The sequence below is a fragment of the Daphnia pulicaria genome, chromosome 7 (assembly GCF_021234035.1).
Source record: "Daphnia pulicaria isolate SC F1-1A chromosome 7, SC_F0-13Bv2, whole genome shotgun sequence".
Taxonomy (NCBI): Eukaryota; Metazoa; Arthropoda; class Branchiopoda; order Diplostraca; family Daphniidae; genus Daphnia; species Daphnia pulicaria.
The window spans coordinates 16,987,515-17,013,430 of NC_060919.1; the positions used below are offsets into that span (position 1 = coordinate 16,987,515).

General features: G+C 40.9%; 8 protein-coding genes and 1 long non-coding RNA gene across 20 annotated transcripts; 4 read left to right on the plus strand and 5 right to left on the minus strand.

The window, feature by feature from the left end:
• Window positions 1-623: 623 nt before the first annotated feature.
• On the minus strand, window positions 624-2,516 carry LOC124349154. 4 transcript variants are annotated; one of them, XR_006920139.1, is made up of 6 exons: window positions 2,267-2,516; window positions 2,132-2,212; window positions 1,866-1,928; window positions 1,670-1,792; window positions 1,260-1,355; window positions 624-1,047 (listed from the first exon to the last, which is right to left on the minus strand). It is a non-coding gene; the product is annotated as an uncharacterized LOC124349154 (long non-coding RNA). The 4 variants fall into 4 exon arrangements; XR_006920138.1 differs by having other exon boundaries at window positions 1,866-2,212; XR_006920137.1 differs by having other exon boundaries at window positions 2,132-2,364.
• Window positions 2,517-3,034: 518 nt separating this feature from the next.
• Window positions 3,035-3,955, plus strand: LOC124349077. Its single transcript, XM_046799580.1, has 2 exons — window positions 3,035-3,274; window positions 3,343-3,955. Exons 1-2 carry the CDS (start codon window positions 3,193-3,195, stop codon window positions 3,903-3,905), a joined length of 645 nt encoding a protein of 214 aa, XP_046655536.1. The 5' UTR covers window positions 3,035-3,192; the 3' UTR covers window positions 3,906-3,955.
• On the minus strand, window positions 3,944-4,733 carry LOC124349106 (UPF0488 protein CG14286-like). The gene is made up of 4 exons (XM_046799618.1): window positions 4,610-4,733; window positions 4,372-4,540; window positions 4,181-4,315; window positions 3,944-4,123 (listed from the first exon to the last, which is right to left on the minus strand). Exons 1-4 carry the CDS (start codon window positions 4,637-4,639, stop codon window positions 3,966-3,968), a joined length of 492 nt encoding a protein of 163 aa, XP_046655574.1. The 5' UTR covers window positions 4,640-4,733; the 3' UTR covers window positions 3,944-3,965.
• A 67-nt stretch (window positions 4,734-4,800) lies between these two features.
• LOC124348914 lies at window positions 4,801-8,068 on the minus strand. Its single transcript, XM_046799313.1, has 10 exons — window positions 7,789-8,068; window positions 7,206-7,508; window positions 7,023-7,115; window positions 6,877-6,951; window positions 6,621-6,806; window positions 6,476-6,562; window positions 6,182-6,409; window positions 5,935-6,113; window positions 5,404-5,872; window positions 4,801-5,342 (listed from the first exon to the last, which is right to left on the minus strand). Exons 2-10 carry the CDS (start codon window positions 7,498-7,500, stop codon window positions 5,068-5,070), a joined length of 1,887 nt encoding a protein of 628 aa, XP_046655269.1. The 5' UTR covers window positions 7,501-7,508; window positions 7,789-8,068; the 3' UTR covers window positions 4,801-5,067.
• A 265-nt stretch (window positions 8,069-8,333) lies between these two features.
• On the minus strand, window positions 8,334-11,821 carry LOC124348938 (plexin domain-containing protein 2-like). 2 transcript variants are annotated; one of them, XM_046799350.1, is made up of 11 exons: window positions 11,662-11,821; window positions 11,244-11,453; window positions 11,020-11,185; window positions 10,857-10,956; window positions 10,518-10,784; window positions 10,314-10,449; window positions 9,906-10,239; window positions 9,761-9,843; window positions 9,600-9,662; window positions 9,368-9,510; window positions 8,334-9,302 (listed from the first exon to the last, which is right to left on the minus strand). In XM_046799350.1, exons 1-11 carry the CDS (start codon window positions 11,795-11,797, stop codon window positions 9,234-9,236), a joined length of 1,707 nt encoding a protein of 568 aa, XP_046655306.1. In that variant the 5' UTR covers window positions 11,798-11,821; the 3' UTR covers window positions 8,334-9,233. The 2 variants fall into 2 exon arrangements, with proteins under 2 accessions (XP_046655306.1, XP_046655307.1); XM_046799351.1 differs by lacking the exon at window positions 9,600-9,662.
• Window positions 11,822-12,210: 389 nt separating this feature from the next.
• On the minus strand, window positions 12,211-13,392 carry LOC124349085. Of its 2 annotated transcripts, none has more exons than XM_046799590.1 (5): window positions 13,191-13,392; window positions 12,889-13,038; window positions 12,730-12,827; window positions 12,536-12,657; window positions 12,211-12,470 (listed from the first exon to the last, which is right to left on the minus strand). In XM_046799590.1, the coding sequence occupies exons 1-5, from the start codon at window positions 13,258-13,260 to the stop codon at window positions 12,317-12,319; spliced, it is 594 nt and encodes a 197-aa protein (XP_046655546.1). In that variant the 5' UTR covers window positions 13,261-13,392; the 3' UTR covers window positions 12,211-12,316. The 2 variants fall into 2 exon arrangements, with proteins under 2 accessions (XP_046655546.1, XP_046655547.1); XM_046799591.1 differs by having other exon boundaries at window positions 12,889-13,035; window positions 13,191-13,389.
• On the plus strand, window positions 12,966-15,784 carry LOC124349011 (vacuolar protein sorting-associated protein 72 homolog). 2 transcript variants are annotated; one of them, XM_046799475.1, is made up of 6 exons: window positions 12,966-13,056; window positions 14,246-14,394; window positions 14,453-14,582; window positions 14,640-14,899; window positions 14,962-15,366; window positions 15,436-15,784. In XM_046799475.1, the coding sequence occupies exons 2-6, from the start codon at window positions 14,252-14,254 to the stop codon at window positions 15,725-15,727; spliced, it is 1,230 nt and encodes a 409-aa protein (XP_046655431.1). In that variant the 5' UTR covers window positions 12,966-13,056; window positions 14,246-14,251; the 3' UTR covers window positions 15,728-15,784. The 2 variants fall into 2 exon arrangements, with proteins under 2 accessions (XP_046655431.1, XP_046655430.1); XM_046799474.1 differs by lacking the exon at window positions 12,966-13,056 and adding an exon at window positions 13,896-14,125.
• Window positions 15,779-16,733, plus strand: LOC124349098 (prokineticin-2-like). Of its 2 annotated transcripts, none has more exons than XM_046799607.1 (2): window positions 15,779-16,102; window positions 16,178-16,733. In XM_046799607.1, the coding sequence occupies exons 1-2, from the start codon at window positions 15,976-15,978 to the stop codon at window positions 16,600-16,602; spliced, it is 552 nt and encodes a 183-aa protein (XP_046655563.1). In that variant the 5' UTR covers window positions 15,779-15,975; the 3' UTR covers window positions 16,603-16,733. The 2 variants fall into 2 exon arrangements, with proteins under 2 accessions (XP_046655563.1, XP_046655565.1); XM_046799609.1 differs by having other exon boundaries at window positions 15,780-16,102; window positions 16,229-16,733.
• Window positions 16,734-17,039: 306 nt separating this feature from the next.
• Window positions 17,040-25,850, plus strand: LOC124348841. 5 transcript variants are annotated; one of them, XM_046799172.1, is made up of 7 exons: window positions 17,040-17,546; window positions 21,064-21,518; window positions 21,819-22,107; window positions 22,188-23,972; window positions 24,034-24,276; window positions 24,344-24,449; window positions 24,516-25,850. In XM_046799172.1, exons 1-7 carry the CDS (start codon window positions 17,483-17,485, stop codon window positions 25,195-25,197), a joined length of 3,624 nt encoding a protein of 1,207 aa, XP_046655128.1. In that variant the 5' UTR covers window positions 17,040-17,482; the 3' UTR covers window positions 25,198-25,850. The 5 variants fall into 5 exon arrangements, with proteins under 5 accessions (XP_046655128.1, XP_046655127.1, XP_046655126.1 ...); XM_046799171.1 differs by lacking the exon at window positions 17,040-17,546 and adding an exon at window positions 17,942-18,231; XM_046799170.1 differs by lacking the exon at window positions 17,040-17,546 and adding an exon at window positions 19,812-19,986.
• The last annotated feature ends 66 nt before the right edge of the window (window positions 25,851-25,916 follow it).

A 25,916-nucleotide genomic window follows, 5' to 3' on the forward strand; every position in this document is an offset into this window, starting at 1 on the left:
AAATGGCCTAAGTGTCAACGAGCTAGACCTGACATTGTTTCCATGTTATTACTGATAAACGATTCTTTTTTCTGACGCTAGACGGCATAGCCTTTAATTTTTTTTTCACTCAGTTTTATTGCGTTTACTTTGCATCTCTCTGAAGAAATTTCTCGCTGCTACTGTAAGGAAATTTTGGGTGATAACTGCCATTTTCTGTTTCAGCATCAAAGCTCACTAGTTCGATTTTTAAATAATGTGTTTGTTTTTTCCTACTTCCGGTTTCCTCATTTAAGTCAGTAGTTCAGTAAATATTCATTCGATGCACAAAAGAGCCGCATATTCGTAATCCTCGTCAAATTTGTGGTAAAGTTCATGTTTTGTTTTGTACGTTTTCGTACTTCCGGTTTTGAAAGTTTTCCTGAACTATAGTTCAGGAAAATTCTCGATTTTGGCCAAAATCTGGATTTCGTATAATTATATTAACTTAATTAATTTAAATTTAATTTAAATCTATTAACTAAATTGATTTTAATTCAATGTTATTCAATTTACTTTAGTAATTTAAATTTTATGTTATGATTTAATATTTTATTAATATTAGAATATTTTTTTTATTTCATCAAGTATATAATTTGGTTTTATAAAATTGGTTGTGTTTTTATTTATTATAACATTTCACATATAATTGTGAGAAATATTAAGTATCCAACGCACATCTAAATATTCAAGTTGACTTTAACACGCCATTATTTAAGACATATGAGTGAGTGAGGATGATTTCAGGATGCACAACTACTGTTTAAACAAACATCAGATTGCAACATACCACAATGGATAACGAAATAGCTTAAGGTTACTACAATCACATACTATATGGATATAATATTTTTATCAACACGAATTGCACTGCCGCAGTAACTTGATCATCCCAACATCAGCTATTTCAGGATAACACCAGCATCATAACTTCAGGTTCAGCTACTTCAGAGACTCCAGCAAAATTCAGGAAAGCAACAGCTTAAACAGGAGTCGGACCGCAAAACTGCTGCACATTTCCGTCGAAACCTATGAGAAAAATCAGGGATATTATACTAGAAAACAGAAACACCATTTTTTTCTTTTAACTTTTGCTTAGTAAAATAGACAAGGATCTGCTTATAAAGCAAGGTACTATCACTAATTTCCTGAGTTTTGAAATTGATCTTTTGACAGAAAACAACATTTCAATAAAAAACTGGACACTTCCTAATTTGCAAATAATATCTCAGGCATATTACCATTTCTTTCTCTGGCAGCTTTGCTACAAGTTTTAATTCTCCAATTCTTGATAACAAAAACTGAATGCAGAAGATTGATGAACACATCACCAATACCTGTTGGAAAGAAAAATCACTAATTAACATCTAAACCTGAACCAGCTGAAAAAACATGTAATAAAAGAAAGAAGTTTTGTCAAGTTTAAATTAATATGAAATCCAAGCAACAAATGTTTAAATGACAAGAAAAAGTTTCATCATTAATTTTGGAAAAGGGAATACTGTTCTAGTTAGATGAAAATAATTATAATTCAGCCAAAGCTAGTTGAGTAAGTAAGTATCTTTTCAGAAAAACTCTAAGCAGCTATAAAATTTTAATTTACACTTGATGAAACTTCCCCTGTTATAACCCAATATCACAACCCAGTTACCGTTTCATGATTACTTCATCTCTTTTACATTTCAGGAAGACACCAGCAATGAAGATGGCTTCCAGAACCTGCAGCTCAATTTGACTTTAACTCCCTTTTAACATCTGGCTGCAACAAAACCACCTGCATGACAGTAATGAAGCTTAAAGTTTACCATATACTCAAATTCTTGATGGTAATGAAAGAAATCTCTTACCTGAATATGATATGCACACCAAACAGACACCAATTCAACTGGGACATCAAACTGACTAAACAACTAAAAAGCAAAAGAAAATAAATGAAAAGAACCAATAACATTTTGAAATGGAAATGTGTAACGTGCACGCAACACATGAAGAAGCTCTAACTCCATAGGGCTGCTCAATGAAAAATAAAAACTCAATTACGACCAGAAACCAATCAAGGAATTTCAATTCAGATACAGTCATAGGCATTAAGAGGTAATCAACAATTTTGTACCGTTATTCTACATGTGGCGAAACGTGCAACACGCAGCAATACATTTAAGAAAATGTACAGCACATCACATGGCAAAACGACCTAGGATAAATTAAAGGAAATGAAACCCGTGAATTCGCCACACAAAAAATATACATTTAATAATCTTCGATAAAATTTCAGAAAAAAGCATGCAGCAATGTCGAGAGTCACTATTCACGGACAGCGTCACGGGTGAAAAGAGAAAGAGAATTAGTTAGTCAATTAGATTTAGTAGAATGTCGTCTCAGAACTTAAATAACGCCCCCATTCATCCCTCTACACACTAGGGGTGAATAGTTCAATCCCTAAACACACTAAAATATTTAGCCACCTAGTGACAGCCCTTAGCATCCACGGACGACTAGAGTCACTGAACGGAAAATAAACCAAAATTCGTCATCTCCGTGAAATAGATTTAGTAGATAGATGATGTAGATAGATGTAGATGTAGAATAAGATGATAGTAGATTTAGTAGAAGCAAACTTACATTTGATATGGATTTGAATTCATTCCATATCCACAAAGAAAATTACGTCCATGTCATAGATTAAGAACATGCGTATACTCGGAGTCCGAGTCTGCGCCCAATTATTAAAAAAAAAAATGCGTCTTCTTTTCTATGTCCATGTCAGCGCTATAGAATACTATATGTATTTTGTAGCTCTGTCTGTGGAAGACAAAGACACCAGAGAATCGCCATCAGAGCTATAGAATATGTAATAATAAAAATGTTAACAAGTAAAAATAAGAATTTAAAAATATTTACCAACCCTCGTTCCATTTGTTGAATACTTGAATTGTATTTTTTTTAATGCGCAAAATCCGTTTCCACCTAGTTAAATTAAAAGCGTAGGACACCGCACATGTTAGCAAGCATTTAATAACCTAGTGTTAGCAGACGAATTTTTTGGAGGAATTTGCATTACTTATTGCCTTCCTTAAAAAAATCGTCAATATTTAATGACCATTAATCATTTGAAAAACAACTGTCAATCATCAGTAAATAATAACAATTTCATTTCCTTCAAAGGAACAGTTAATGATGCTGCGTAATTTTTTCAGTGTTGGAAGGTTTATGTCCAACTCTCACCGGCTTCCTATTTCTTCAGTCCTTCCTGCAAGTAAGTGTTTAATTCAAGCTGAAAATTGTTCTTATTTTATTTTTTTCATTAATTTTTTCTATTATCAGGGTACCTTTCAATGCAACAAAGTGGGCCTACTAATATGAGCAATCCAATGCCTATATCCCTCCTCATCCCGATATTGCCTAAGGTAAGCCCATCCATCTATGAGAAAAGTGGGGGAAAAGGCATACTTGACTGGAAAATGCCTCAACATTTACCAACTTCAGCAATATTACCTGTCATCAAAGAAGATATTTCTTTACCAACAATTAGTCCTGATATGCCCCAGTTAGAAAAACAGGCTGCCAGAATGATTGTCATCAGACGTAGGAAAATGAAGAAGCACAAGCTGAAAAAGCTAAGAAAAGTTAGAAAATTTGAGTACAGAAGGATGGCCCTGAAAAGAAAAACAAAAAAGGAAAAAGAATTTCAAATGCAACTTTCAGCACAAGTTGCACAAGCTGAGCAATTTGATGCCAAATCCTATGTTGAAGGAATTATCAGAATTGCAAAAGAAGATTTAACTGTAAAACGTAAACCTCATCCAACTCACAAGAAGAATCCTTGTTTGCATGATGAGGATGGTAAAAGAATCATGTTAAACCAACATATGTATGGAAGGAAATGATAACTTAGTTGTAGATGCAAAACATTTGGAAAATAAAATAGTTGAATGTACAATATTTATTCATTCCTTTTGACCACTATCAAAATTGAACCTAAAGCTATTATCAGAATGCTGAAAAGAAAATTTATCTTTATTTTCTTGATCAATAACAAGGTGGGATTTCCTCATAAACTGACCAGTGCTTGTTGAAGCCGTTCCTATAGCAGCATTTCGTAACCCTAAATAGACAAATAACGTCATTAAACTGAACTTAACAGATAACTCTTGCAACATACCCAAGGGAACCTTTTGTTTTTCCATTTCCATCTTTTTCCGATAGTCCCCTAGACTCATTTTCATAATGCATCTCTTTTTCACCATCAACTCTTGTGGATTTTCAAGAATGGTGACATCCTTTTTAATTGCATCAACTGTGACAGAAATCTTATTTAATTAAGACAACAGATCAGTGATAGAATATTATTACTTTGTTTGGGAGTTAATTTTTTTGAGTTCAATGACAGCTTCAGTTGGTGAATACAAAAATTAAGTTCTTCTTCGGTTTTCTGAATCTGATCATCGGGAGTCTCTGATGATCCAACTACAGGAATATCTAAATTTTGTCTTGCAACAGCAGGAGGCTTTCTACCTACTGGCTTTTTCAAAAGTTGAATAAAATGAACGTCAAGAACGAAGCAAATAAAACACAAACTTAACTAGAGTACCTCGCGTTTAGGAAAGCGCTTTGGAGGCATAATTTAAAGTAAGGCTATTGACCACACGTTTTCAAATAACTGACGATATCTCATGTATAAACTCACGATGTTGAATTGTTGACTGCCAAACAGGTGACTAGTGCCCTCTGTGATGGCTCATGGGAAATTCGTCTTGAGTAAAAACAAAAAAAAATAACAGATGAAATGGAATTCTAGGTATTAAAACTTGGTTATACTTATCCACGCACAACAGAAAAAGGAAAAATAGTTTGGCACGTAATATCCAATTAACATACATGAGCAAATCTGGATTACTTAATCCGGTGGGGTTAAGAACTTAAGAACGAGAGCGCTTCAAATTCACAATATAAAAAAAAGACAAAGAAAGAAAAAACAACAGTTCGTGATAATATCGTTAATCTTTCACGTTTTGTGAAATCAGAACTTGTTTAAGTACATTGGGTAATTCAAATTCGTTTCCCTCGTCGACATCTTAGTGCCTTTTGTTTTAGCCGTTCACGGTATTCTGTCAGCTTTTGAGTGCAGTGCTTTAGATGTTCGTAAGGTTCCCAGGTGTTGTCTTCTTCACCGTAACCCTCCCATGAAACGAGGTACTCGTAATCTTCTTCTAGTGGATTGAAATCTTCAACTTTGTAGAGCAACCGACGATCTAAGATCTTGCCAACAACGAACTCGTTTTCGCTTAACGGTTCATCCGCCGTGGCATTATTTTCCCACGCGTCTGTCAAAAAATTATTGAAAGTTAATGAAATAGGCGCAGAAATGTTAAGAATTTAATTTACCAGATGCGTTATCAAGATTTTCAAAACCTTTGGCGGCTTCTGCGAGTAAGTCAACATCAGGCACTCCTCTGACTAAACGGTCCAATTCGTAATCCATTTCGGGTGTAAAATCTACTCCACTGTCTGATATGGGTGTCGTAACGGAGTCTTCTCTACTGTTTGTTAGGCGGGACTGTTCTGTCGCATCCACACTGGGAGGCAACACTGGCATCACGTCTATTCCATGGTCGGACACGGGCGTTTCCGGAGTGAAGTGATACTGAGTAGTGTTGCTGCTCGTCTCATCCTGATCATTGATAAGTCCTCGGATGGCAAGATCTGTTTCAGTTGTCTTTTTGGCGTTCTTACTATTTGGCCTGCCACGAGTCTTTCTCTTCTTCGATACAGATGGTTTCTCAGATTTGGATGAGCTTGGATCTGCGACAGACTGATCCGTGTCAGAATCAATCTTGACACGCTTTTTCGGTTGCTGGAGAATAATGTCAAAAAATGAATGCAGTGTTATAATTTCACTAGTGGTTATAAATCTACCTTAGGTTTAATTGCTCTGACACGATGAAGTTCGTTGGCGACAGCGTTCGTAACCCACCTACGAGAGACTATGGCAACAGCAGCTCGAATAAAAATTTCACGACATTTAAGCATGGGCTCAAAAGACCCAGATAACCAAATCTGATTTAGTTCGTTATGCAAGTGTCCTTCGTGTTGCTCTTGAAAACAAAAGGGGAAAATAAAATTATGAAGCACATTTTTAGGGAAAAATAGTAATGCAATTTACTTAAATTTTGCCCGATTGGCGTATTCTGTAATTCTTTTAAGAAAACAGATTTCCACAAGGAGCGGGCAAGCTGATCCATGGCAGCTTGATCCATTTTTTGCTTAAGTTCAAGTCCTGGCGGAGAGCAGCAGGTCTGAATATGAACTTGAAACGGTGATATGTCTTCAAAGAGTTCGTGACAAAAACTGCAAATAAGTAACGGGGACTTGCGGAGGTGATCCAAACAATCTGGAGGATGAAACAAAACTGAGATTAGTGAACCTATTAATATTTATTTTTCATTTATTGCCTTACGTTTTAGTGTGTCAGCATCCAACAGGACAAGAATTTCTTTTTCTGCTGCCTGACTAAAGCCACTAAAAACATTTTGGAACGCCTCATCTTTAAAAATTAATTAATTAAATGAAAGAACAAATCAATGGGAAGAAACTATATATACCAATCTCTTCTTCATTTGGATCTTCCGAGTGTAACATTTCGGGTGCATGCGGAACCACACCATTTACAACCCTGTTTGGCTCGCTAGTCACACCCTCGTAGTTTTGACTGGTACTAGGCGTGGCCATCAGTTGGTCTTGGCCAATCACTGATATACCTCTACGGATGACAGTACCCAATGGTGGTTCTTTTGTGGATAAAAAAGGATTAAATAGGAGAATGCTGGACGTATGATAAAATAGCAATACAATTTTTACCTGGTCCACTTGTGCTTTCTTCGGGTTCTCCGATTCGAATTTGAAAACTCAGCGAAGGTGTACTTGTTGATGAATCTACGATTATACAGACAGACAACTGCGATTAGATTACGAGCGAGCAGCAGTTTAAATATCATTGAATTTACCGTGATTTGAAGATGGGCAGTCTTGGTTATTGCTGGTGGATGGACAGTGATTATTGGACTGATTTATCTGAAATATGGTATCCCCATTATGACCTAATAATTACAAGAAATGCATTAAGCCTGATTGTTTTGCAATAATTGAGAAAACCGTCGTTAGCAAACTGAAAAACGACTTGAACGTACCATGATTTGAAGGTCGTAATTCTTGATTTTCGTTGTTGGAATGATGCTCCACACAAAGTTCAGGGGGGATAAATTCAGAATTTGAACTATGACCAAGCATATTATAAATTGCATTGACATGATCATTATTCTGGCAGAATTCATCAAGGCCGGGCAGAGAGGGTAGTCCATTCGCATCGAGCATCACACTCTCATGAATACCATCCTCACTGATCACATTAACAGGAAGCAGATTTGAGAAAGAAGATCCACTATCTCCAGTGTTATCATTCACTGAGAAAACTGAGGAACTCATGGTGTCGACTAATGATCACGAAAGAAAAATTACAGATGATTATTACATAATTCTCAGGTTCACTTGCTGCTTTCTGTTACTAACTAGATAAATGATCTTTTGATACTGAAAGAAGGGTAAGAATACACATGTGATAAACCAGCCTGAAAAGATGGAAATTTAAGCACTGGAGGTGTGTAACAATTGGGTTGAGTTTACTTGGATAACAATTACCAAATAAAAAATTCATTTTTTTAAGAACACACAGTGAAATCATCACAGATCTTAATTTTAACAAAACTAATTTACCTGTTTTTTGAAGCCCTCGACGAACAATTGAAAGATTCCAACAACACTATACAGCTGTGATATCGATTCGAATAGGTACTCCAAAACAAGTAAAACCACGTGTCGACTGATTCTCGTTCACTCTGTTTGTTTAATATTCTCGGAACTGGATACCGATCAATTCAATGAAAAGAGTATATAATTTTATGGATCCAGACTTGTTTCAACATTTAAAGTAAACTTTATTTCAGTTCGGGCAACATGACTTCTTCTAGTCCCATCAATAGCTGTAGCTGGCGGCGTACTGCGTCCGAGAAGAAAGAGAAGGGGTGAGCTTTTGCAATGGGGGAGGAAGGGTTATTTTTCTCTTCGAAATCCCAAGGGCGCTGCAATCGTTTAACTAATGACAAAGTTAAAGCTAACCATCAAAAAATTAAAATTTGATCAACCAAAAAAATATTAGAGAATAATTATAAAACACTGTATATGGGATTTTTCTTTAAAAAGAAAATAATTTCGATTCTCCCCTAAAACAATAATGTACCTACGAATATGGAAACATGTGCTATAAGAATTCCATGTGTATTCCAATTTTGATAGACACGAAGAAAATTGCCACTTGATAGAATGCCTCGTAATCGGAAAAAAATCTGCTGCTTCTATTCCCATAAGACAGGCTCACATTATTATTTCGTTTAGATCAAAATGCCGGATAGAAACAAGAATAGAGAGCAACATGATAAAATACAGGCCATAGTAAGTAGAGGGGAAAAGAAGAATGAAAACTCAGATCACCACTGATGGGAGAAATAATAAAAATGAATCGCAATTGGAAAAAAAAAAAGAATATCCAGATTTAGAAACTCGATGCTGATGGTGTTACAATAACAGGCTACTATATACACTACCCAACTATCACATACCGGCAATTTTTAATTAAAAAAAGAGAAAAATGATAAACTTGTTGCCTAAAATTGAAGGTATCGTGAATAAGACAGGGGAATGTGAGGGACGAAATAAATCAATCAACTGAATGAAATGAGCACGCCTCTCTCTCCTTGTCGGTGATGGATCATCATATTCATCAAGCAATAAACCGATCCACCGGAAGACAGATTATTTTTTTTTTGCTAAATATATAAAGTGTGCATAACATTGTTTTCCCCTCCCAGTGGGTGACATCAAATCATGAAAAATGATTTTCAGCTAGTCGGTGTTTATAAAAAGAAAACTAAAGAGGTCTATTGCACAACACAATGCAAGAACATTCCGACGAGTGGAGGGTTGGGGGAAGTGATGATTAATTTTTTGGGTTCTACTTATAACCAACGGCGATCGCAATGGTTCGTTCGTTTTAACATAAGGCGTCCCAGACGAAATTAGTGGGTGTTTATTTTAGGTGAGTGCGTGCGCGTAATCAATTAAGGCAACCCGTGCATTCAAGGCAGGACTTGTTGTGTTTCCATTTACATGTGAATAGCGGCAGCGGTGTAATGAGCTTCTCCAGATCTCCATCGCCACTGCGCAGGGCGGTACTGCAATTGTGAGTCAAAATAATTAGAGAAGTTCACTATGCTTTTCCACGAAACTCATCACATACCCGAATAAAGCATTGACCCGACGGTGTGTGTGGATTCCTGTAGGCGTAAAACAGCCATCCTCCGAGGCCAACGACTATGGCCACCAAGAACAAGATGCCAACGACTGAGGAAACGTTGGAAGCATTGGCATCTTCGGAAGCATCTATAACACAAACATTAATAACAGATGATGGGAGGAAGTTTATGCTACAGCTCAGGTTTAAGGACAGATATTAGACCCAATAACCGTACCCTCAGTATTAGCCCTGGCCTCAGAAATTGGAATGGGTAATGCAGTAGTAGTCGAAGTGGTTACTATCAGAATGTTTAGCGGGAGAAATAACAGATGTTAGCTTTAGCTAAAGTAAGGATAAGAAATAACACAGAAGAAACATTGGATGTGCTTTCTTTACCATTTGTCACGCGACTGGCTGAAGGATCAAAATCGTCCCATGGCTTAGTTGTTGGCGTGACTGTCGTAGCCGTAGGTGGGAATCTACCACATAAAAAAATTGTTAGTCAATCGACGGTGAAACTGCAAAATATTATATCAATTACTTTGTAGGTGCAGGAGTGGGAATGGTTGTTTCCATTGGCGGAGTACTTGAAGGAACTAAAGGTGGCAAGCTGCAGTTACCAATGTTATCAACGAAGACTTTGTCACAGCCCTTGACCAGCCAATCTTGCCGGTGGCGGTCCATGCCGTCAGAACAACGCTCAGCCGTGGAGCACCATACACAATCAAAACCAATAGTGTTTGAAATACAAGAATCGCAGGAATTGAATGCAACACATGTAGGCAGAGCGGTGAAATAAATGGCCGAATCAGATGTGACCTCTTCTGTTTTCTTGTCTACCTTATGGTACTCGTAAATCGTCTTCCTGCGGACAACTGCAAACCAAAAAAGTTAGATTTTGCTTTAATGATTAGATAGAAAACAGGAAGTCGGGACACCACAAACTCACAAAAGATGGTTCGGTCGATGATATAAGCATCAGAAACGCCCACTTTGACAGGATGGGCATCATCGCCAATTGAATTAACTGGAATAGGAATGTCTTTATACGCAAAGATAATATCACCAGATTTTAATAAAGTTGCCTGCGTTAAGAAAAACACGAGTAAATGAAAATCAATTCGAAAAAGAAAATTTTAAAAAGTCAATATACCTGGAATGAAAAGTTGCCTCCATCGGGTTTATCCTGAAGAGCAACTTTGTCCCACTGAACTGAAAACGCCGTTCCATTATCCATGTACTTAATAGTGGAGTAGTTACTCATGCTTGTGTCGAAATTTGCCATCAACGGGGCAATGTATTGTGTAGCAGCCAACCAAGAATGAACGTAGTCTCCAGTATATAGAAAGCCCCCAGTAGCGATGGTAATGTTACGCACCCAGTGCCCATAGAAGGGAAAATCGAAGGAGAGCGGAACCGTCTGTGGGTTTAAAAACAAAAAAAACAATCTAATTTGTAACCGAGATAGTGATTGCCACTTAAAAATTCTTACAGCGGCACGACGATGTGATTGAGACAACATATCGTGAGTAGATGCATTTTCCTTGTCAAAATCAATCCAAAATTGCATTCCTTTCTCAGGATAAGTGGAGCTTGAAAGAAAAATAATTAATTGATCACTGACAATTTTGATGTAATTGATGTATGGTTATTACCTGTTGTAATATCGATGGTAGTCTTGAGTGACATTTTTAACAGTGATGTTTAGACCATCATAATCCACAGTTGGTAGCACTTCAGTTGGAGTTGGTGTAATGGTAGATGGTGTAGCAGTTGTAATAGGAATAGTCATAGTGTCATTATTGTTCTGAATGTCTGAAGCTAATAGAAAACTCAAGATAATTTTTATTAATTGGCATATTTATTAACACAAACTTACTGTTTCCCTGTGGTAACTCAAGAACTGGGCTATTTAGTTTCTGATTTGAAGAATTTTCTGGATTTGAATTTGGTTGGGGCTTCATGGCCACAGGTTTCTTTGCATCTTTGCTTTCCTTTTGATCCACTTGTCGCTTGCTCAGTAGCTTAATCACAGGCTCTTGCTGCCAACTGCTGGGAAATTCGTCTGACTCGTACAGAAAATAGTCATCTGTCAAAAAAATACATTTTACCAATTACAAAGTAAACCAATGTGGCAATATATTGAGGCAAATTGAAACCATTAAACCGACAATAAAAATATGTACAGACGAAGCCTGTCGTTAAGTTCGACACAATATTTTCCTCGTTCTCGAGCAAATGTTATAGCGCCATAAAACCCAAAACATTAAACGTCACAAAGTATAATTTTTATATACCAGCTGTGCAAATGCCGATGAGGGTGAGAGTAACTAACACAGCACACCAGTTAAATTTCCTGCTTTCAGACGCCATTCTCGGTGTATTTTTTCGAGACTGACACTTGTTACTGAGTCGTCGTCTTGTGAGCTTCATCAATTCGTCGGGCCCTTTTTCTCCGTGGGGTTTAATGGGCTACAGCGTTGCCACATGTCATTGTGTTTCACCAGCCACCAGCACTCCTTTGCTGCTTCCGCCTCGCACTGTTGTTGCTCAATTCTTTCGTAACTATCTAGTATCTCGGTGTCTCATATTTTAAATTGCTCAAATGAAAATCGGACAAGAATAATAACGGGTAAAATTTTTATTTTTCTTTAAACAGCTTAAGAAAGCTGAAATGAATTGACTGAATTCGTTAATTCTATTATTACAAGATACTGCGCAATCTTTCTGTAAAAGTTATGACGTAGACGGTGCTGCATTTCCTTTATTTCGCAACACAGAAAATACCCAGCATTGGGACGCTTCATTAGGATCTTCCTGCATTGATCACTGATAACAAAATAATCTCGCCGGAAATAAAAGTTTGTCTTTATTTTTATATTAGTGCAGATGATCCCCGTCTATGACATTCAATGTGGGATGTACACACAATTAAAAAACAAATATTCACAATTATAGCTCTATCCTTTGCGGTGACTTTCTTGGTCTGATATCGGACGGCTTGAAGATAACTACGTTTGGAGCGCTCACAGTGGACTTCAAATGAGTTGGAACGTCTTTTCCGGAAGGATCCGGATCAGCTAAACTGATACTGGATACGGCAGATCTGCAAATCAATGAATTATGAGTAGTACTACTTTTAATGACGTCGAAACAATTTTGAAATCTTACACTTTAAAAGATTTTGAATCTTTGGCTGACAGATCACATTGCAGTGCAAAAGCTCCGTCTCCTGGCATAATGAGCTCCTTATCATGCTGCAAGATGAGAGTCACTTGAAATTTTTCTCCATCCTAAAAAAATTGCACATTAGAAACATGAGACGTAAGACGTGTTGATACATTCGTTATTCTTATTGCACGTACATCCTCAACATTGCACTGATCGTATGGTATTTTGAGCCGGAAACGACGGCCACCGTTAGCATCTAGAAAGCACGGTGCCTTTCGTGAATAGAAGCTGCCTAAGTCAGAGAAAAATGTAGAAATGAAAATTTTAAATCGATTTTTGCTCTTGTTTTGTACCTCTAGTGTATATTACTCCTCTAAAATCGGCCAGTGTCTCTACTACCACTTGAAAATTGTTGCTACCGCAGTCTAGCCGAATTTGATCGAACCCCGAAGCCGTCACACCAATGTTCATACGCCCAGTCACATCTTCCCGCCATAATTCTGCAGTAGAAGGGAAAAGTGGTAATATATAATTGAAATTACTCGACTAAGACAAGTAGGAGGACGTAATTCTTGCAAGATTCTTGCTAGATTCCTACTAAACAGTTGTTTCTTAACAGAAACAGAGCAAGTTAAAACGCTTTAATGATTCTCACCTTCTCCTCTTGACGTGAACAGACACAATAAGAATGTTAGAGACAAGAGCACAAAATCACGGACATACATTTGATAAAGCTTTCAAAGAAATGGTGAGATGGCACCGGAGTCAGTCAAGCTGAACTGGTTTCAAGACTAACTGCATGCCGGTCTTTGTACGGAAACACCTGAGTTTTCCATCTGTCAATGACTTTCTCTGGGTTATTCTAGCCTCAGGTGATTTTTTCGTTCTTTCAGATGAATGCCAGAAGTAAAGCTTACTTCCGTGCGGCAGAAAAAGCATACATCGGCGGGAAAATTGGTTTTACTTTTGATTTTGAAAAATAACAATTGTAAAATTTTTTACGTAAATGGTGAGTAACTGTCAAAGTAGCGATAGACACTGAGGCCATATTTTAAGGGTCAATTCGTGAAATGGTTGGAACTGGTTGGAACTGGTTGGAACTGGCAATTATGCTAATTCGTACCCTCATTTAAACAAAAATGTTATAGTCATGTCATGAGTGTGTATGATCTTGTCTTTTGCCTTTTCATTGTGTTAATCAACCTGGATAAGGATCGGGATAAAGAGCTTGAAGTCTGTAACAATTTTAATAAAAATAAAATATTCTCTTTAAAGTGGTTCCTCAACACAAAACGTTATAACAAACAAGGTGAAGTGTTTTCAATTCTTTGTCTTAGTAACTAAATTCAGTCTTAAGGGGGAAGGACTGAATGAAGATTGAAGAACAAATATAAATGAAAGAGACAGAATTTCTTTTTTTAGGTACGTCTAAATCCAGGAGAAGCAAAGTAGAAAGAATGAAAGGAAAGGCGGAAAGGTTTGAATCTGTAGGATATAACGCCACCTAGCGTTGTGATTTAGCAACAATTAAGTTTGGTTTTAGTCAATAGATGGCTTTCTGTGGCGTTGGCGTCTGCTTTTCCAGTTGAGGTTGTTTAGAAAAAATTGATTTTTTTGTGTAATTTTAACGTGAACTTTTTGTGTTCACAGATCTAGTAATTGAATTCTCATAGAGTTTGTTTAGTAAAAAATAACGTCTATCTGTTAAAGTTCAGCATGTCACTACAACGTGAACGGCGTGTAAATGCGGGTAATCGCTTGTCAAAATTACTGGAGGAAGAAGAACAGGATGACGATTTCTATAAAAGCACTTACGGTGGCTTCAATGATGAAGAAGATGACAATGAATTCGTTTTCAAGTAATTTAAAGTCTAAATTGTTCTATTTACTCAATAAAACTAAATTTTTTTTGTCTAGAGCGGAAGAGGACCAGGATGACGTTGTAGACTCAGATTTCAGCATTGATGAAAATGATGAACCCATCTCTGATCATGAAGATGAGGGCACTAAAAGAAAACGAGGTGTAGTCAGTACCAAAGCGTACAAGGTATGTCTATTCTACTAAAGAATTTATGAATGAAATCATTTAAAAAATATTTCTTAGGAGCCTAAAGCTTCCTCGAGCAAACGCTTAAAGGGTGACAAAAATGCTGATGAAATGACAGAGAGAATAGCAAAAGCTGGAGAAAAAACAGAAGTTCCCGTGGAAGTCCCGAAGGTCAGGTCGAAATATGCCAGAAAGCCAAAAATTCCTTCACAGGCCAGAGAAAAGAAGGCAGTAAGGCAAACAACTGTATTGAAATCAGCTGAAACTGTACAAAGACTCAGGGAGAGAGAAACAAAAGGGAAAAGAAAACACAACAGGTAAGCATTAAAAATAATTCTTCATTAGAAATGTTTCAAACAAATCATTTATTATGATGTAGAAGGGACAATTCCGAAAAGTTAACCCAACAACAGCTTCTAGAAGAAGCCAAAGAGACCGAGTTGCTAAACATTCAATCATTGGAAAAGTATCACCAACTTGAACTGGAGAAGAAGAAAACTAGGGTAGTGAAAAAGGCTCCTACTGGACCAACAATTCGTTACCTCTCGACGTCAATGCCTCTAATCCAGGAAGTCAACCCGGAAGCCGAGCGAATTAATGTCGAAGAAGATGAGGAAAAAGAAGATAATAATCCAGTTGTTGAGAATGGCACGGTAGCCACAGTCGACAGCAAGCAGTGTTGTGAAAGAACTTTCGTTACGTTTTCGAATGACAGTGTCTTGGAGGCTAATTTCAGTCGGACGAAAGTCACTCCACCTCAAAAGAATTTTTGTCCTATCACCAGGTCGGTTTGAGTGATCGTCTTCTCTTAGATGAAAGGGAAATATCATTCGTTTATCATATCTCTTTTCAGGCAAAGAGCCAAATACTTTGATCCGGTGACTCAGCTGCCGTACGGCACTCTACAGGCCTTCCGGATTTTACGTGAGGCCTATTGCCAGCAGCTGGAGGTGAAAGGAGACGCCAGCGATCCGGAGATCGGCCGCTGGAAGGAATGGCGTCAAAAGTACCGCCAAGCTCGACTCGCCGCTCTAGCTGCCGCTCGCGCTCAACAGGTCAACGCGCAGGGAAACTCAGCACCTGCATCGACGCCAGTTCCAGCAGTCAAACCCTCCAACTCGAATAACTCCACACCGACGATATGAACGAAATTCTCCTCATTTTTTTGCAACCGACATGAATAAAATGGACATTTTTTGATATTTTCTTTAGACCATTAGACAATTTAGGGTTTCTTTCAACTCGATTTGTGTTTCATACGAACTTTGTCAGACTAGCAAATTGTATCGATGAATTATTCATAGGTTAAATCCTATCAAAAGCGTCTTGCTACACCTGCCGACAAATAAGTGGGCAGTGATGATGAAACCGGAAGGCGATCAAGACGTATACCATGTTCTTTAAACTTCGAAACTTGTACTATTGTGCTGCTCTACTACTAATTCAGTTGGCATTAGTCACCCAGCAGTTGGTTCCTTACAGCGGAGCTACTCGTTTTGTTCCTAATTGGTGGACTGCAGGTAACCAGCCATTTAAAAAATGTGTTCCCAAAAATAATTTGAACAGCTCATTTTTGTTTGTTTTTCCATTGTTAGCAAGACGTCAGCATTCAACCAAAGCATTAAAGCCTCTTATCTTTTGTCCAGTTCATCAAGCGGCAGGCGAAGAGTGTCGCAATTCCGAGGATTGCTCTCCAGACGAGTGCTGCGTCCGCTCTACGAGGTCCCGTCTGCACCGGTTCTGTTTGCCGCTGCGTCAGACGGGCGAAGCTTGTCGACTCACTCAAAATCTTGTTGATCCATCACATGAACAACATCACGTCTATTTGAACCTCTGTCCCTGCGCCAACGGCCTGGCCTGCCGTGAAATTCACGGCGGATGGGTTGATGCCGAATGTGTTGCATCACGCAATCCGGCTGACCTACTTCGCCACTCTTTCCTCCAAGCCATTTTGAACGCCATGAAACAGCGCCGACAGCAGTCGCGCAACCGAATTCCCGTCAATTCATTTTCCAATTAAGGTTTATTTTCTTTTTTGATACGGCGCGTTGACCTTTTCACCGATTCCGGGTGTTGCAATACAAGGAATGTCCGTTTCCCCCCTATCCTATCTCACGATACGTCTAATATGTAATATAACGGAAATAACCACTCCCTTTTTCTGTGTTGTCTATATAGTACTATGGGCTCAACCCAAAAAACAACAGACGAGTATAGTTGCGGTTTCGTGTTGACAAGAACAACACGCAGCAGTTGGACGGTAAATCATCCGGTCGGACAATCGTGAAAACGAACAACTTCTCGGTCATCCTTGTCCCAGCACAAAAAGCCGTTATTATTCTATTACAAGTGTTTCTCCTTTAAGTTGCGTGAAATGTGCAGTCCCGTGCACTTGATAGTGGCAAGTTCATTTACTTATTTCTATGCTGCGCATGTACAGAACTCGACGACGACGACAGCCAACAACCCCGGCTGTGACGGATGTGCACTTTCGGGTCATGCGCGTTGCAGCGTGATCAATACAAGAGAGACAACAGTCGGCTCTGTAACGACCGCGCGTTGTACTACATACTCTGGGCGTCTTGCTGGAGATAGACCGGTGAGTTGTTGTTGGACCTTATCTCGCCAGGAGCGTTTCAAAAAATAGAACGGAAATAGAGTGTACCGTAGATGATTTTCTTGCTCTGTGTGTAGTGCGAATTGAAAGTGACGCAACTGAGAGCAGCGGTTCGGTCGTCTTTTATCTGCCACCGAATGTGAGATAAGAAGAGTGTCAGCGGCTCGGGAATTTTTGAGGAGATCCCCCCTGTTGGTGGTGGTGGTGGTGCGGGATCAGCCCAGCTGTGCGTATACGAAAAAGCTCACGGGGGTTGCTGCTGGCACTTGGGTGAACGTCAAAGATGGCCGACGATGACGACTATCAACTTGAACCACCGCCACTTTCGGCCTGGGCAGCAACTGTCGGTATGTGGACTGGTCCTATAGGGGAAACTGCTGTCAACTCTTCTAGCACAATTCCGTTTCAATCCGTCATTTTCACAACTGCCGATCGCCTAGAAATATATACCGTGTCAAACTCTCTTGCACGACGACGCCGATTGACATCTCAGTCTAAGTTGCCAAAGAATGTTTGGGGGTTTCAACCGGACCCGCCCTATCGGCAGCTGGCGCGGCCCACCCGCTATACTCCTTCCGCCGCTATACTTCTCTCCTCCTTTAATTATTTATAGATAGCCAGTAAGAAGAAAGAGCGAGTTGATGCTGCATTAGAGCGAAAAATACAACAACAAAAAAAGAGGTTGCGGGACCTCGTTTGATGGACGCTCCTGCGAGAGCGAAACAGCTGCCCAGTTTCGCAAAGGCTTCATTTCGTTAGCCCCCTTCGTCCTTGTTGAATGTTTGCTAAATTCAGCTCGACGAAAAAATCAATTACTACTGGCCACGTTCGAAGCGTGACCAACATTTGTTGTTGTGCGGTAGTTTTTGAGTAGTTTGTAGTCGTTATGGTAGGGCAGCCAATGGCAACTGGGATAACATCGTTTCAACTCCATCATCAAAATAGTAGTCAATTCAGTGCTCGTGATGCTCCTATCGTTAATTTGGTTACTCTCCAATCGTCCGTGGAACAGACCGACCATCCTACCATCTTGTAAGAAACCCTTGCAAAATACAATTTTAACCTTTTTATGAAAAGATTTAATAATAGTCTGAGAGGAGCTCAACTGGAAATAAAGATCAGGTTGTCTGCTTTCTGCTATTGCGTCACAGGATCTAATAACTACAATTTATTGATCCGTCGAGCATTTAAAAAGTATAACGGGGGAGAGCCATTTTGGAACATCTGGAAACCATCGTCTTTAATGTCGAGCAGTGATGCTGGAAAAAAATAATGAAAGAAAAACGGTGATGGATCGAGAGAGAGAAAAGTCTTGACAGGATAAACAAAACCCAACCAGCAGTCGCGGGACCGGTTGTGTTATTGTTTTGCTAAAATTCTTTTTGAAAGTCTCGTTGCCTCATCTCTTTTGTTTTTCTCTCTTTCTCTCTCAAAAACAAAAACAACCGTCGGAGCTATAGCAGCTATAGCGCCGTGTAACCGACATTTTTTCATTGATGGCCGTGTCAATTGTAGAATTGAGAAATATTTCTGGTGGGGGAAAGAGAAAGAAAACAAAAATTACTCGACGATGCGAACCGGGCCAACAAGTTAACGCCAACAAACAAAAAAGAAACAAAAAGAAAGAAACATATTTCCACGGTAGAGTTTATAAATAACTCGGCGTGCTGCTGTGTCTCGTATACACACGTTATCGGGGAAAACTTGTGTTCTACGTGCGAGTTGCACGTATTGATGTGGACTAGATATCGGCGTGATTCCGTTTGACTAATTTCGCATAGTTTCGGAACCAATCCGTTAAATATCGTGAATTGCCTCCGAGTCCCGTCGAATCAACCCCAATTTCTTAAATTCAATTTGAATCTAATTTAACGATTGGAACGATGGGTCTGTCAAATCATTAGAAAACGGGAACTGGGCGTTGACGTCGAGTTATTTCTGCCTTTTGTTATTTTCTTCCATTTCAAATGGAAGCTGAATTGTTGTTCAAGTCACAGTGTCTAGCTAGCACACAGCTGTACTAATAGGAGGGGGGACGACAAAGACGAAGGGAGACAGATCGATCAGTTGAAAGTCTGTCATGGCGCTCCTCCGTCTAAAAAAGATCCTATTTTTGACTCACGGCAGAGGGAGACGTGAATCTGTGCACGTTCTCCTCCCCAGCTGGATCCGGTACTCCCCTCTCTTCCACTTGAGAGTGTAAGAGACACAGGATCACATAAAAGTCGGAAGAGCTCACAACCCCCACGGTCTCGTCAGTCGTCGGTGTGGACACATTTATATTCCTCCTCCTCTCTTTTTGCTGTTTGTGTGTGTGTGTGTGTGTGCACCGCCTGTGTGTTCATTGCATCGGGCGTTGTTTTCCGCCGTATGTCGGCGCCCCGTTATATTGTATCAGTCAAGAGCCGGCCAGAGCCGCGTTTGGTTATATATTATTGCCCCACTACAGCTCGGCAGTATAGACACACACAAGTGAACGATGGAAAATTGAGTGTGCACTCACGACAATCACAAAGTGTTGTGCGTGTGTGTGTGGCAATTTAAAAAAAACAAGCCTGGATTTTATACAGTGGCCCTTTTAATTTTTGAACGAAAATAATTTTGAACAAAAAGAGGGAAAAAACGAACGACAGAGGTGTGGTTTCCTCCCACTGCGGAAGCGGCGGTGATATCCTTTTAAATTATCACGATTGTTTCGGCGGAATTGTCTATTGATGTTCACTCCTATGCTTCTAGCGACGACTGTTTTAGTTATCTACTACGCTTTGGATATTAGTCTCCTCAAAGGTCTGCTGTTTTCTGTTTTATAATTGTTTTTTCCCTTTGGAGAAAATTGTAGAAACAAATAATGGGGGGGAGAGTGGCATTGTTTGAGCTAGAGAACTACGGTTGATTGAACCTACACTCATTCAGTGAAATTTTGGAAAGTTGCCTTTTTGTTTAGTTGTTTTACTGATGAAATTAGAAAACCACCACGATTTGACAATGACAGTGAGAATTTTAGTATAGAATCACGTGTTTTTATCATTTTGGAAAGTTGTTTTTCATTTGTTTTTTAATCAAAGCAGACGACGACAATTGTTCGTCTGTCAATTTTTGGTTATTGACGTTCTCGCTTCGAGACCATGAAGGTTTCCGGTGTGGTTTGTCGCTCCAGTAGGAAAGTTTTGCTTTTATTTTTCAAGAAAAAAGGGAATATATAACATACAGGCAGACAGGACGCGCAATGACTCATGTGTGGAAAGGAAAAAAAGAAGGAAAGGGGAGTAGCGTGCGTGCGTCTGGGGGAGCTGAGTGGGGGGGAGAGGCTACAGTGTCGGATTACTTTAGCCAGTCGCCATGTTGATTGCGTACAGAAGAAAAAGGGGAGAGCAGCAGCTAGAAAAAAGCTCGTCCCACTCTCTCTGACACACGCACGCTCCCACCCCTCCTTTCTATCTCGTGTGTAGTAGAGAAACCAACTGCTGTGTTGATGTTTGACAGTCTTTAGGGCCAGGATGGGCTGACTGCGAGCTGCATTCCAACTTCTCCCCCAGTCTGCTTCGATCATTCCTCCCTGCTTGTTTTGTTGTTGACTCGAACATGGCTCCCCCGTACCAACCAGCAGGTTGTGATTCATTTCAAATCCACTACACACGTAATCATTTGGAATTTGCTAAATCTTGTTTGTGTTGTGTTTTGGCATTGCTGGCCAGTTTTTTCTTGTTCAATGAGAACGCGTGCGCCGATCGATAGTCGATCGATCAATCGCCACCCCGCCCAGCAGTGTTCCCTGCAGCAGCAGCGACGAACACACACGAAAAAAAACGTGCATGTGTCGTGATTGGCAAATGATCGTATTGTTGTTTTCTGGTGTATTTTTAGGTCTAAAACGAGGTTCCAGGGCAGCGGACACGCCATCTCGAGTCGGTAGAGTAACGCAGCGTGATTCCAATTCTAACCCCATCAGTCCCGTTCCAACTGGACCGGAGGAGGAGGCGGAGGAAGAAGAGGAGGAAGAAGAAGAAGAGGTGGTAGAGGAGACTGCGACAAGCTTGGACCACTGTCAGAGTGAGTCGTACCATTGGTGTGAGGAGGACGATCTAACGAGCAGTGAAGCGGCCACCACATCGACGGACAAGACGATCGGTTCGTCGGGCGATCCCGATCCCCACTCGGCCGAGGAATACGCCGAAATGGCCAAAAAAGTGGATTTGAATCTCGCCCACATCGACATGGAAAACTTCAAGTCGGCCGATCTCTTCCAGTCGGAACAAATTCGCTCGCTTCTCATCGAGTACAACCGGCCTATCTTGTGCAGCCAGTCGCAACTATCGCAGGTTCGTCTACGAGTTCCACTATAGGGACTCTTGCCAAGGAGCTGCTAAGAATAGTTACACTAATATTTGACGTGAGTGTGTGTGTGGGTTATATGTGGGTTCCAACTGGGAGGGGGGAGGGGTTGGCGGCGGCACACACAGTGGGAGCAGCAGAAGCTCTCTTGTAACAAACAGACCAAGGTCATTCCATCGCTGGATCGTTTTTTTACTTTTTGAAAAACACACAACTGCTGCCATCTATCACAGCCAACAAGTCGTCTTAAAATTTTTCTTGTTTAATTGCTGCTGCACCTTTTTTAGGACGATTGCAGTTTGACTGATTGTGGATCCTTGTGTAAATCGGGGCCGCTGTTCTCTCCTCAGCGGGCTGTTCCTGGCGTTTGTGGAGTAGGTGGAGGCAAAGGAATCAGCCCGTCAGATTGCAGCATAGATTCGTTGAATATGGCGGAACGTGACGAATGTTGGCTACTAGAAGAGGCCGGAGACGGTGCCAGCCAACTTCTCTGTCGCACCAACATGACCAACTACACATTAGCTTGGAGTTCTTCTGCATCCGGAACTGATCAGGATCTCGATTATAATGAACCCGGTAATTCATTTCGTATAGCCTCCTCTAATCAATCCCCGATTGTTTTTATTACATTATTTATTGAATTATAAAACACACAGGAACGAGTAGCTCGGGATCGGAGCAGAGTCACTGGTCGTCCTCTGGAAGCGGCGGCAGAGTAGCACCACCCATTCCACCTTGGCCAATCACTTCCCGCCAGCAGCAATTTACAGGATTGAGAAACGATCCTACACCCCGGAAATTGCAATGCTGGGCACCACCTCAATCCAGCATCCATAAACAACCGACACCAACCAAACCCAACATGAAGAAATCGACGACGGAGCAACAACTGCAGAAATCGCACAAAGAAGATGCCCAGCAGCCAGAAATTCGTTCGACGGAATTGACGAATTTCCAGTCGATCGGCAAGTCGGAAGACAGTCCCAGTTTGTCAGACATGGATAACGGTAACGGCAAAGCGACGCCCAAGGATAATCGAACCAGACAGCGGCCAGTCTTCACCAAAACGGAATCGAAAGCCACGACTCCTCCGGCCGGCCTGTCTCTGTTGCAAATCTACATGCGGCAGAGATCGCAAACGAGCATGGAACGCGAAAGCAACAAGAAATCGGATGACGTGATTGCTTCCGGCGGAGGAGAAGGCTGGGTGGAAGACTACCCTAGCAGCGCGGATGAGAAACTCGGCCTGGAATCGATTTGCAGCTCTTTGGCGGATGAGGATGAAGATGATGATGACAGTGAGGAGGAGGACGACAGTGAGGAGGAGGATGACGAAGATGATTTGTGCCAAAATAATCGTTCGTTGACATTGACGGATGTAAGTGACATCGAGCAAACATCGATCCAGATCGATGCCGTTCCGTTCAATACCACAGCAGCCACGTCGAGCTTGGACAAACTCATTGCCAAAATCAAGCCGTTTGAATTGGGACTGTCGCCAGCCTCCATCGAAGAGCACTGGAACTTTGAGAGCCGGATGAGACTGGCCGCCCCGATTCCAGCCGAAGCCTCCAGCACTTTGGTGGACAAGGGCTGCCAAGTCGCCATCAATCCAGCCACGTCGGCTACCCAGGAGGAAAGTACTTTGACGGATCCCATCAAACCTCAGGCCTACCTTATCTTCCCCAGTTACAGTCTGCCGGATTTGAGTTTTCTCAAGAAACACGACTACACCTGGATTGGCGACGTGCTCCTCTCACCTCAGAACTTGCCCGCGCGCAAACCGGAACCCATCGTCAGGCAACACACCCAGCAGTCGTTTGACGACCTGAAACGTCGCCAAATGGGTCACGTCAAAGATTGGGAATCGTTGAAGATATTACTGCCGGAAGAGATCCGGCAGCAGATCAACAACATCAAACCGTCGCCCGTCAACCGCAATAGCCGACCAAGACCAAAGAGTTGCGAGCAAACTGTTATCCTGCGCAATGCCAAGAAAACGTCGCCCAGGCCGGCCACTTGCCGAGGTTCGGTCGCATGGCCGGATGCCACCGCTGGATACATGTTGCCAACAGTCCCGCAATCTCCTCCAGGTGGAGCAGATGGCGGACCTCCACCCCTACCAAAGCGAACGGCCTCTCTGCCACATAGTCCAGCAGCTGTCCGGCAACGACGCAATGTCGCACTTTCGACGGAATCGGTCAAATCAGCAGTCAGCAAACGAGCAGCCAATACCTCGCCAACTGGACCGGCCAGCAAAGCGGCCTTTGGTTACACCATGCGCAAAACTGTTAGTTTCGGAGAACATTTAAGCGGAGGCTTTTTGAAAATGTCCAACCAGAGACGACCTTTGTCACTGTCTCACTGGTCAGGTGGCGGATCATTGGATATGAACTCACCGGGGGAAGAAGATGTTGCAGTTAATTTAGAACAAAAACAAGGTTTGAAAATGGCGCGTTTTTTAATTTGAAAATTCGTGTTAATTATTTGATATTTTAATAGAACTCGTGAAAGCCGTTTCGGTAGCCTGTGCTCAGTTGTGCAAAATCATGAATCAACCCATTAACATAAGCGATGAAGATAGCTGCACCAATCACTCCAAGTCGGTAGCCAGATGTCTGACTAGTCAACTCAGTCCGGCAATCTACCAATTATTGTCGGATGGTCTTCTACCCAACGTCAACACCTTTTTCGGCCAGGTCAACAACTCTGTCTGGAGGGTAGTCGAAGCTTCCGTCAAGAAAGGTAACATAATTTACTCTTTTTTAAAATCCTCAATTATAATTGATTGATACAAACGGGTTCAATACAGGTCCTGGATTGCCATGGATCGAGGAATTAGTCTTTTGTCTCAACAGTGAAGAGAGTTTACCCGAAGGACCCGTCAGATTTGGAGTTTTCATCACCGAACTTGTCAAGTAAAACAAAGAAATAAAATTCCATTTGTCTAGAATAAATCATATTGACACATTTTGTTGACGCAGTATGGGAGGTTTGGATTGGTGGCTGGATAATCTGTCGGCTAAGGAGACGATCCTTCGTCGGCACTACGCCCCTCACGGTTTCCTCTACTTGTGTCACACATCCACTCGACCACTGATGGACGAGCTGCAGAGTTATCTGCGACCTTTGGCTGCGTTACCATTCGATAACACTCTGCCTTTGCCACCGCCCAAAAAGCTGGTGGTAACTAGTCCTGGCAACAAACAGGCTACGAGTGCTGGTGTCACGAGTCCGGCGGCCAGCAAGCCGTCGACGCCTACGAAAACCATTTTGAAATCTCCGACACGATCAAAGACCCAGCGACCGATGTCTTACGTCCAAAACAGTCCCAGTAAGATGAGCCCGAAGCCACTCTACCGGCGCACTCAGTCGCAACATTCTGGCCTGTCGCCCAAAAAGTCAAACAACGTGGCACAGCAACAGCAGCAGCAGCAGCCGGAGAACAACAGCAAAACGGAGACAAAGGTTGAAGAATTCTCGTCGCTAAAACAAAAGTGGGAATCACTGTGCGGTGACAGAAGGAAAGCGGGCGAAACCGCAACCGGTGGTGGTAACAAGAGTAATATTGCGCCAGTTATTCCAGCTCCCGTCACGGTACCAGCGGGCGAAACGAGTCCTTTGAAATCAAGGATTCCGAGACCGGTTTTCCGGTTTAGCAAGTAAAAAGCTATGGATATTCTCTTTTGACGTTTTGTCCACTTGTACTCTGTGTCTGTTTTACCCTTTTCACTCTCTCCTTGCTCGATGTGACGTTTCACAAAGAAACCTATACGTCTTACGGCATAAATTATATACATATTATATATATATAAACTAAATACGATGCAAACCTCCCCAAAAAATTGTTGCTTTGATTCGTTCATCAAGCCAATCTCTTTCCGGTCAAAACTCAGAAGAAATTAATTGGAAATTTTCTTTTTTGTCCTCCCCTGCAGAAGTGCAAAGATTCGGTTTTCATTTCTTTTTTTCTATCAATTAAGCTGGTCGATTAATTGTAGACGGCTCTGGATCGCGGTATACATTGTTCCTGTTCATTCACGGCCGAGTTGTGTATGTGTACTGTCATTACTTGTTTGCTTTCACGCGTGCAACAACAACAAAAAGAAGCAAAGAGTGATTCATTAATGAATAAGGCACATTCTTGTATCTTTCCTTGCTAGTCTTGTAATTTCAAATATGACGGTTGATTCTATAGTGCCGTAAATGTATCTTTCTGGAAACAAATTGCCATTCACATTCGGGATCGGCCAATATGACACGCCGATGTGTATTATTAATAACATAATCTCAGTGTACACTTCAATACATGATAAAAAGAAAAACTTAGACGCTGTGTAACCTTTTTGAACTACGTTTAATTAATGACCTAAATATTTTTGAAA

Coding starts and splice junctions, on each gene's coding strand:
- LOC124349077 (XM_046799580.1), top strand. CDS start 3,193: ATGATGCTGCGTAATTTTTTCAGTGTTGGAAGGTTTATGTCCAACTCT. Junction 3,275..3,342: donor TTCTTCAGTCCTTCCTGCAA/GTAAGTGTTTAA, acceptor TTCTATTATCAG/GGTACCTTTCAATGCAACAA.
- LOC124349106 (XM_046799618.1), bottom strand. CDS start 4,639: ATGCCTCCAAAGCGCTTTCCTAAACGCGAG. Junction 4,541..4,609: donor AGCGCTTTCCTAAACGCGAG/GTACTCTAGTTA, acceptor CTTTTGAAAAAG/CCAGTAGGTAGAAAGCCTCC. Junction 4,124..4,180: donor AAAACAAAAGGTTCCCTTGG/GTATGTTGCAAG, acceptor TTGTCTATTTAG/GGTTACGAAATGCTGCTATA.
- LOC124348841 (XM_046799170.1), top strand. CDS start 19,914: ATGTTCACTCCTATGCTTCTAGCGACGACTGTTTTAGTTATCTACTAC. Junction 19,987..21,063: donor GGATATTAGTCTCCTCAAAG/GTCTGCTGTTTT, acceptor GTGTATTTTTAG/GTCTAAAACGAGGTTCCAGG. Junction 22,108..22,187: donor TCTCGATTATAATGAACCCG/GTAATTCATTTC, acceptor TAAAACACACAG/GAACGAGTAGCTCGGGATCG.
- LOC124349011 (XM_046799475.1), top strand. CDS start 14,252: ATGTCACTACAACGTGAACGGCGTGTAAATGCGGGTAATCGCTTGTCA. Junction 14,900..14,961: donor GGGAAAAGAAAACACAACAG/GTAAGCATTAAA, acceptor ATTATGATGTAG/AAGGGACAATTCCGAAAAGT. Junction 15,367..15,435: donor AATTTTTGTCCTATCACCAG/GTCGGTTTGAGT, acceptor ATCTCTTTTCAG/GCAAAGAGCCAAATACTTTG.
- LOC124348938 (XM_046799350.1), bottom strand. CDS start 11,797: ATGAAGCTCACAAGACGACGACTCAGTAACAAGTGTCAGTCTCGAAAA. Junction 9,511..9,599: donor GGCCAGGGCTAATACTGAGG/GTACGGTTATTG, acceptor TTTGTGTTATAG/ATGCTTCCGAAGATGCCAAT. Junction 9,303..9,367: donor CGGGTCAATGCTTTATTCGG/GTATGTGATGAG, acceptor TCACAATTGCAG/TACCGCCCTGCGCAGTGGCG.
- LOC124348914 (XM_046799313.1), bottom strand. CDS start 7,500: ATGAGTTCCTCAGTTTTCTCAGTGAATGATAACACTGGAGATAGTGGA. Junction 6,563..6,620: donor TCCAAATGAAGAAGAGATTG/GTATATATAGTT, acceptor TAATTTTTAAAG/ATGAGGCGTTCCAAAATGTT. Junction 6,410..6,475: donor GGATGCTGACACACTAAAAC/GTAAGGCAATAA, acceptor TTCATCCTCCAG/ATTGTTTGGATCACCTCCGC.
- LOC124349098 (XM_046799607.1), top strand. CDS start 15,976: ATGTTCTTTAAACTTCGAAACTTGTACTATTGTGCTGCTCTACTACTA. Junction 16,103..16,177: donor TCCTAATTGGTGGACTGCAG/GTAACCAGCCAT, acceptor TTCCATTGTTAG/CAAGACGTCAGCATTCAACC.
- LOC124349085 (XM_046799590.1), bottom strand. CDS start 13,260: ATGTATGTCCGTGATTTTGTGCTCTTGTCTCTAACATTCTTATTGTGT. Junction 12,828..12,888: donor AGGAGTAATATACACTAGAG/GTACAAAACAAG, acceptor TCTCTGACTTAG/GCAGCTTCTATTCACGAAAG. Junction 12,658..12,729: donor ATCAGTGCAATGTTGAGGAT/GTACGTGCAATA, acceptor CAATTTTTTTAG/GATGGAGAAAAATTTCAAGT.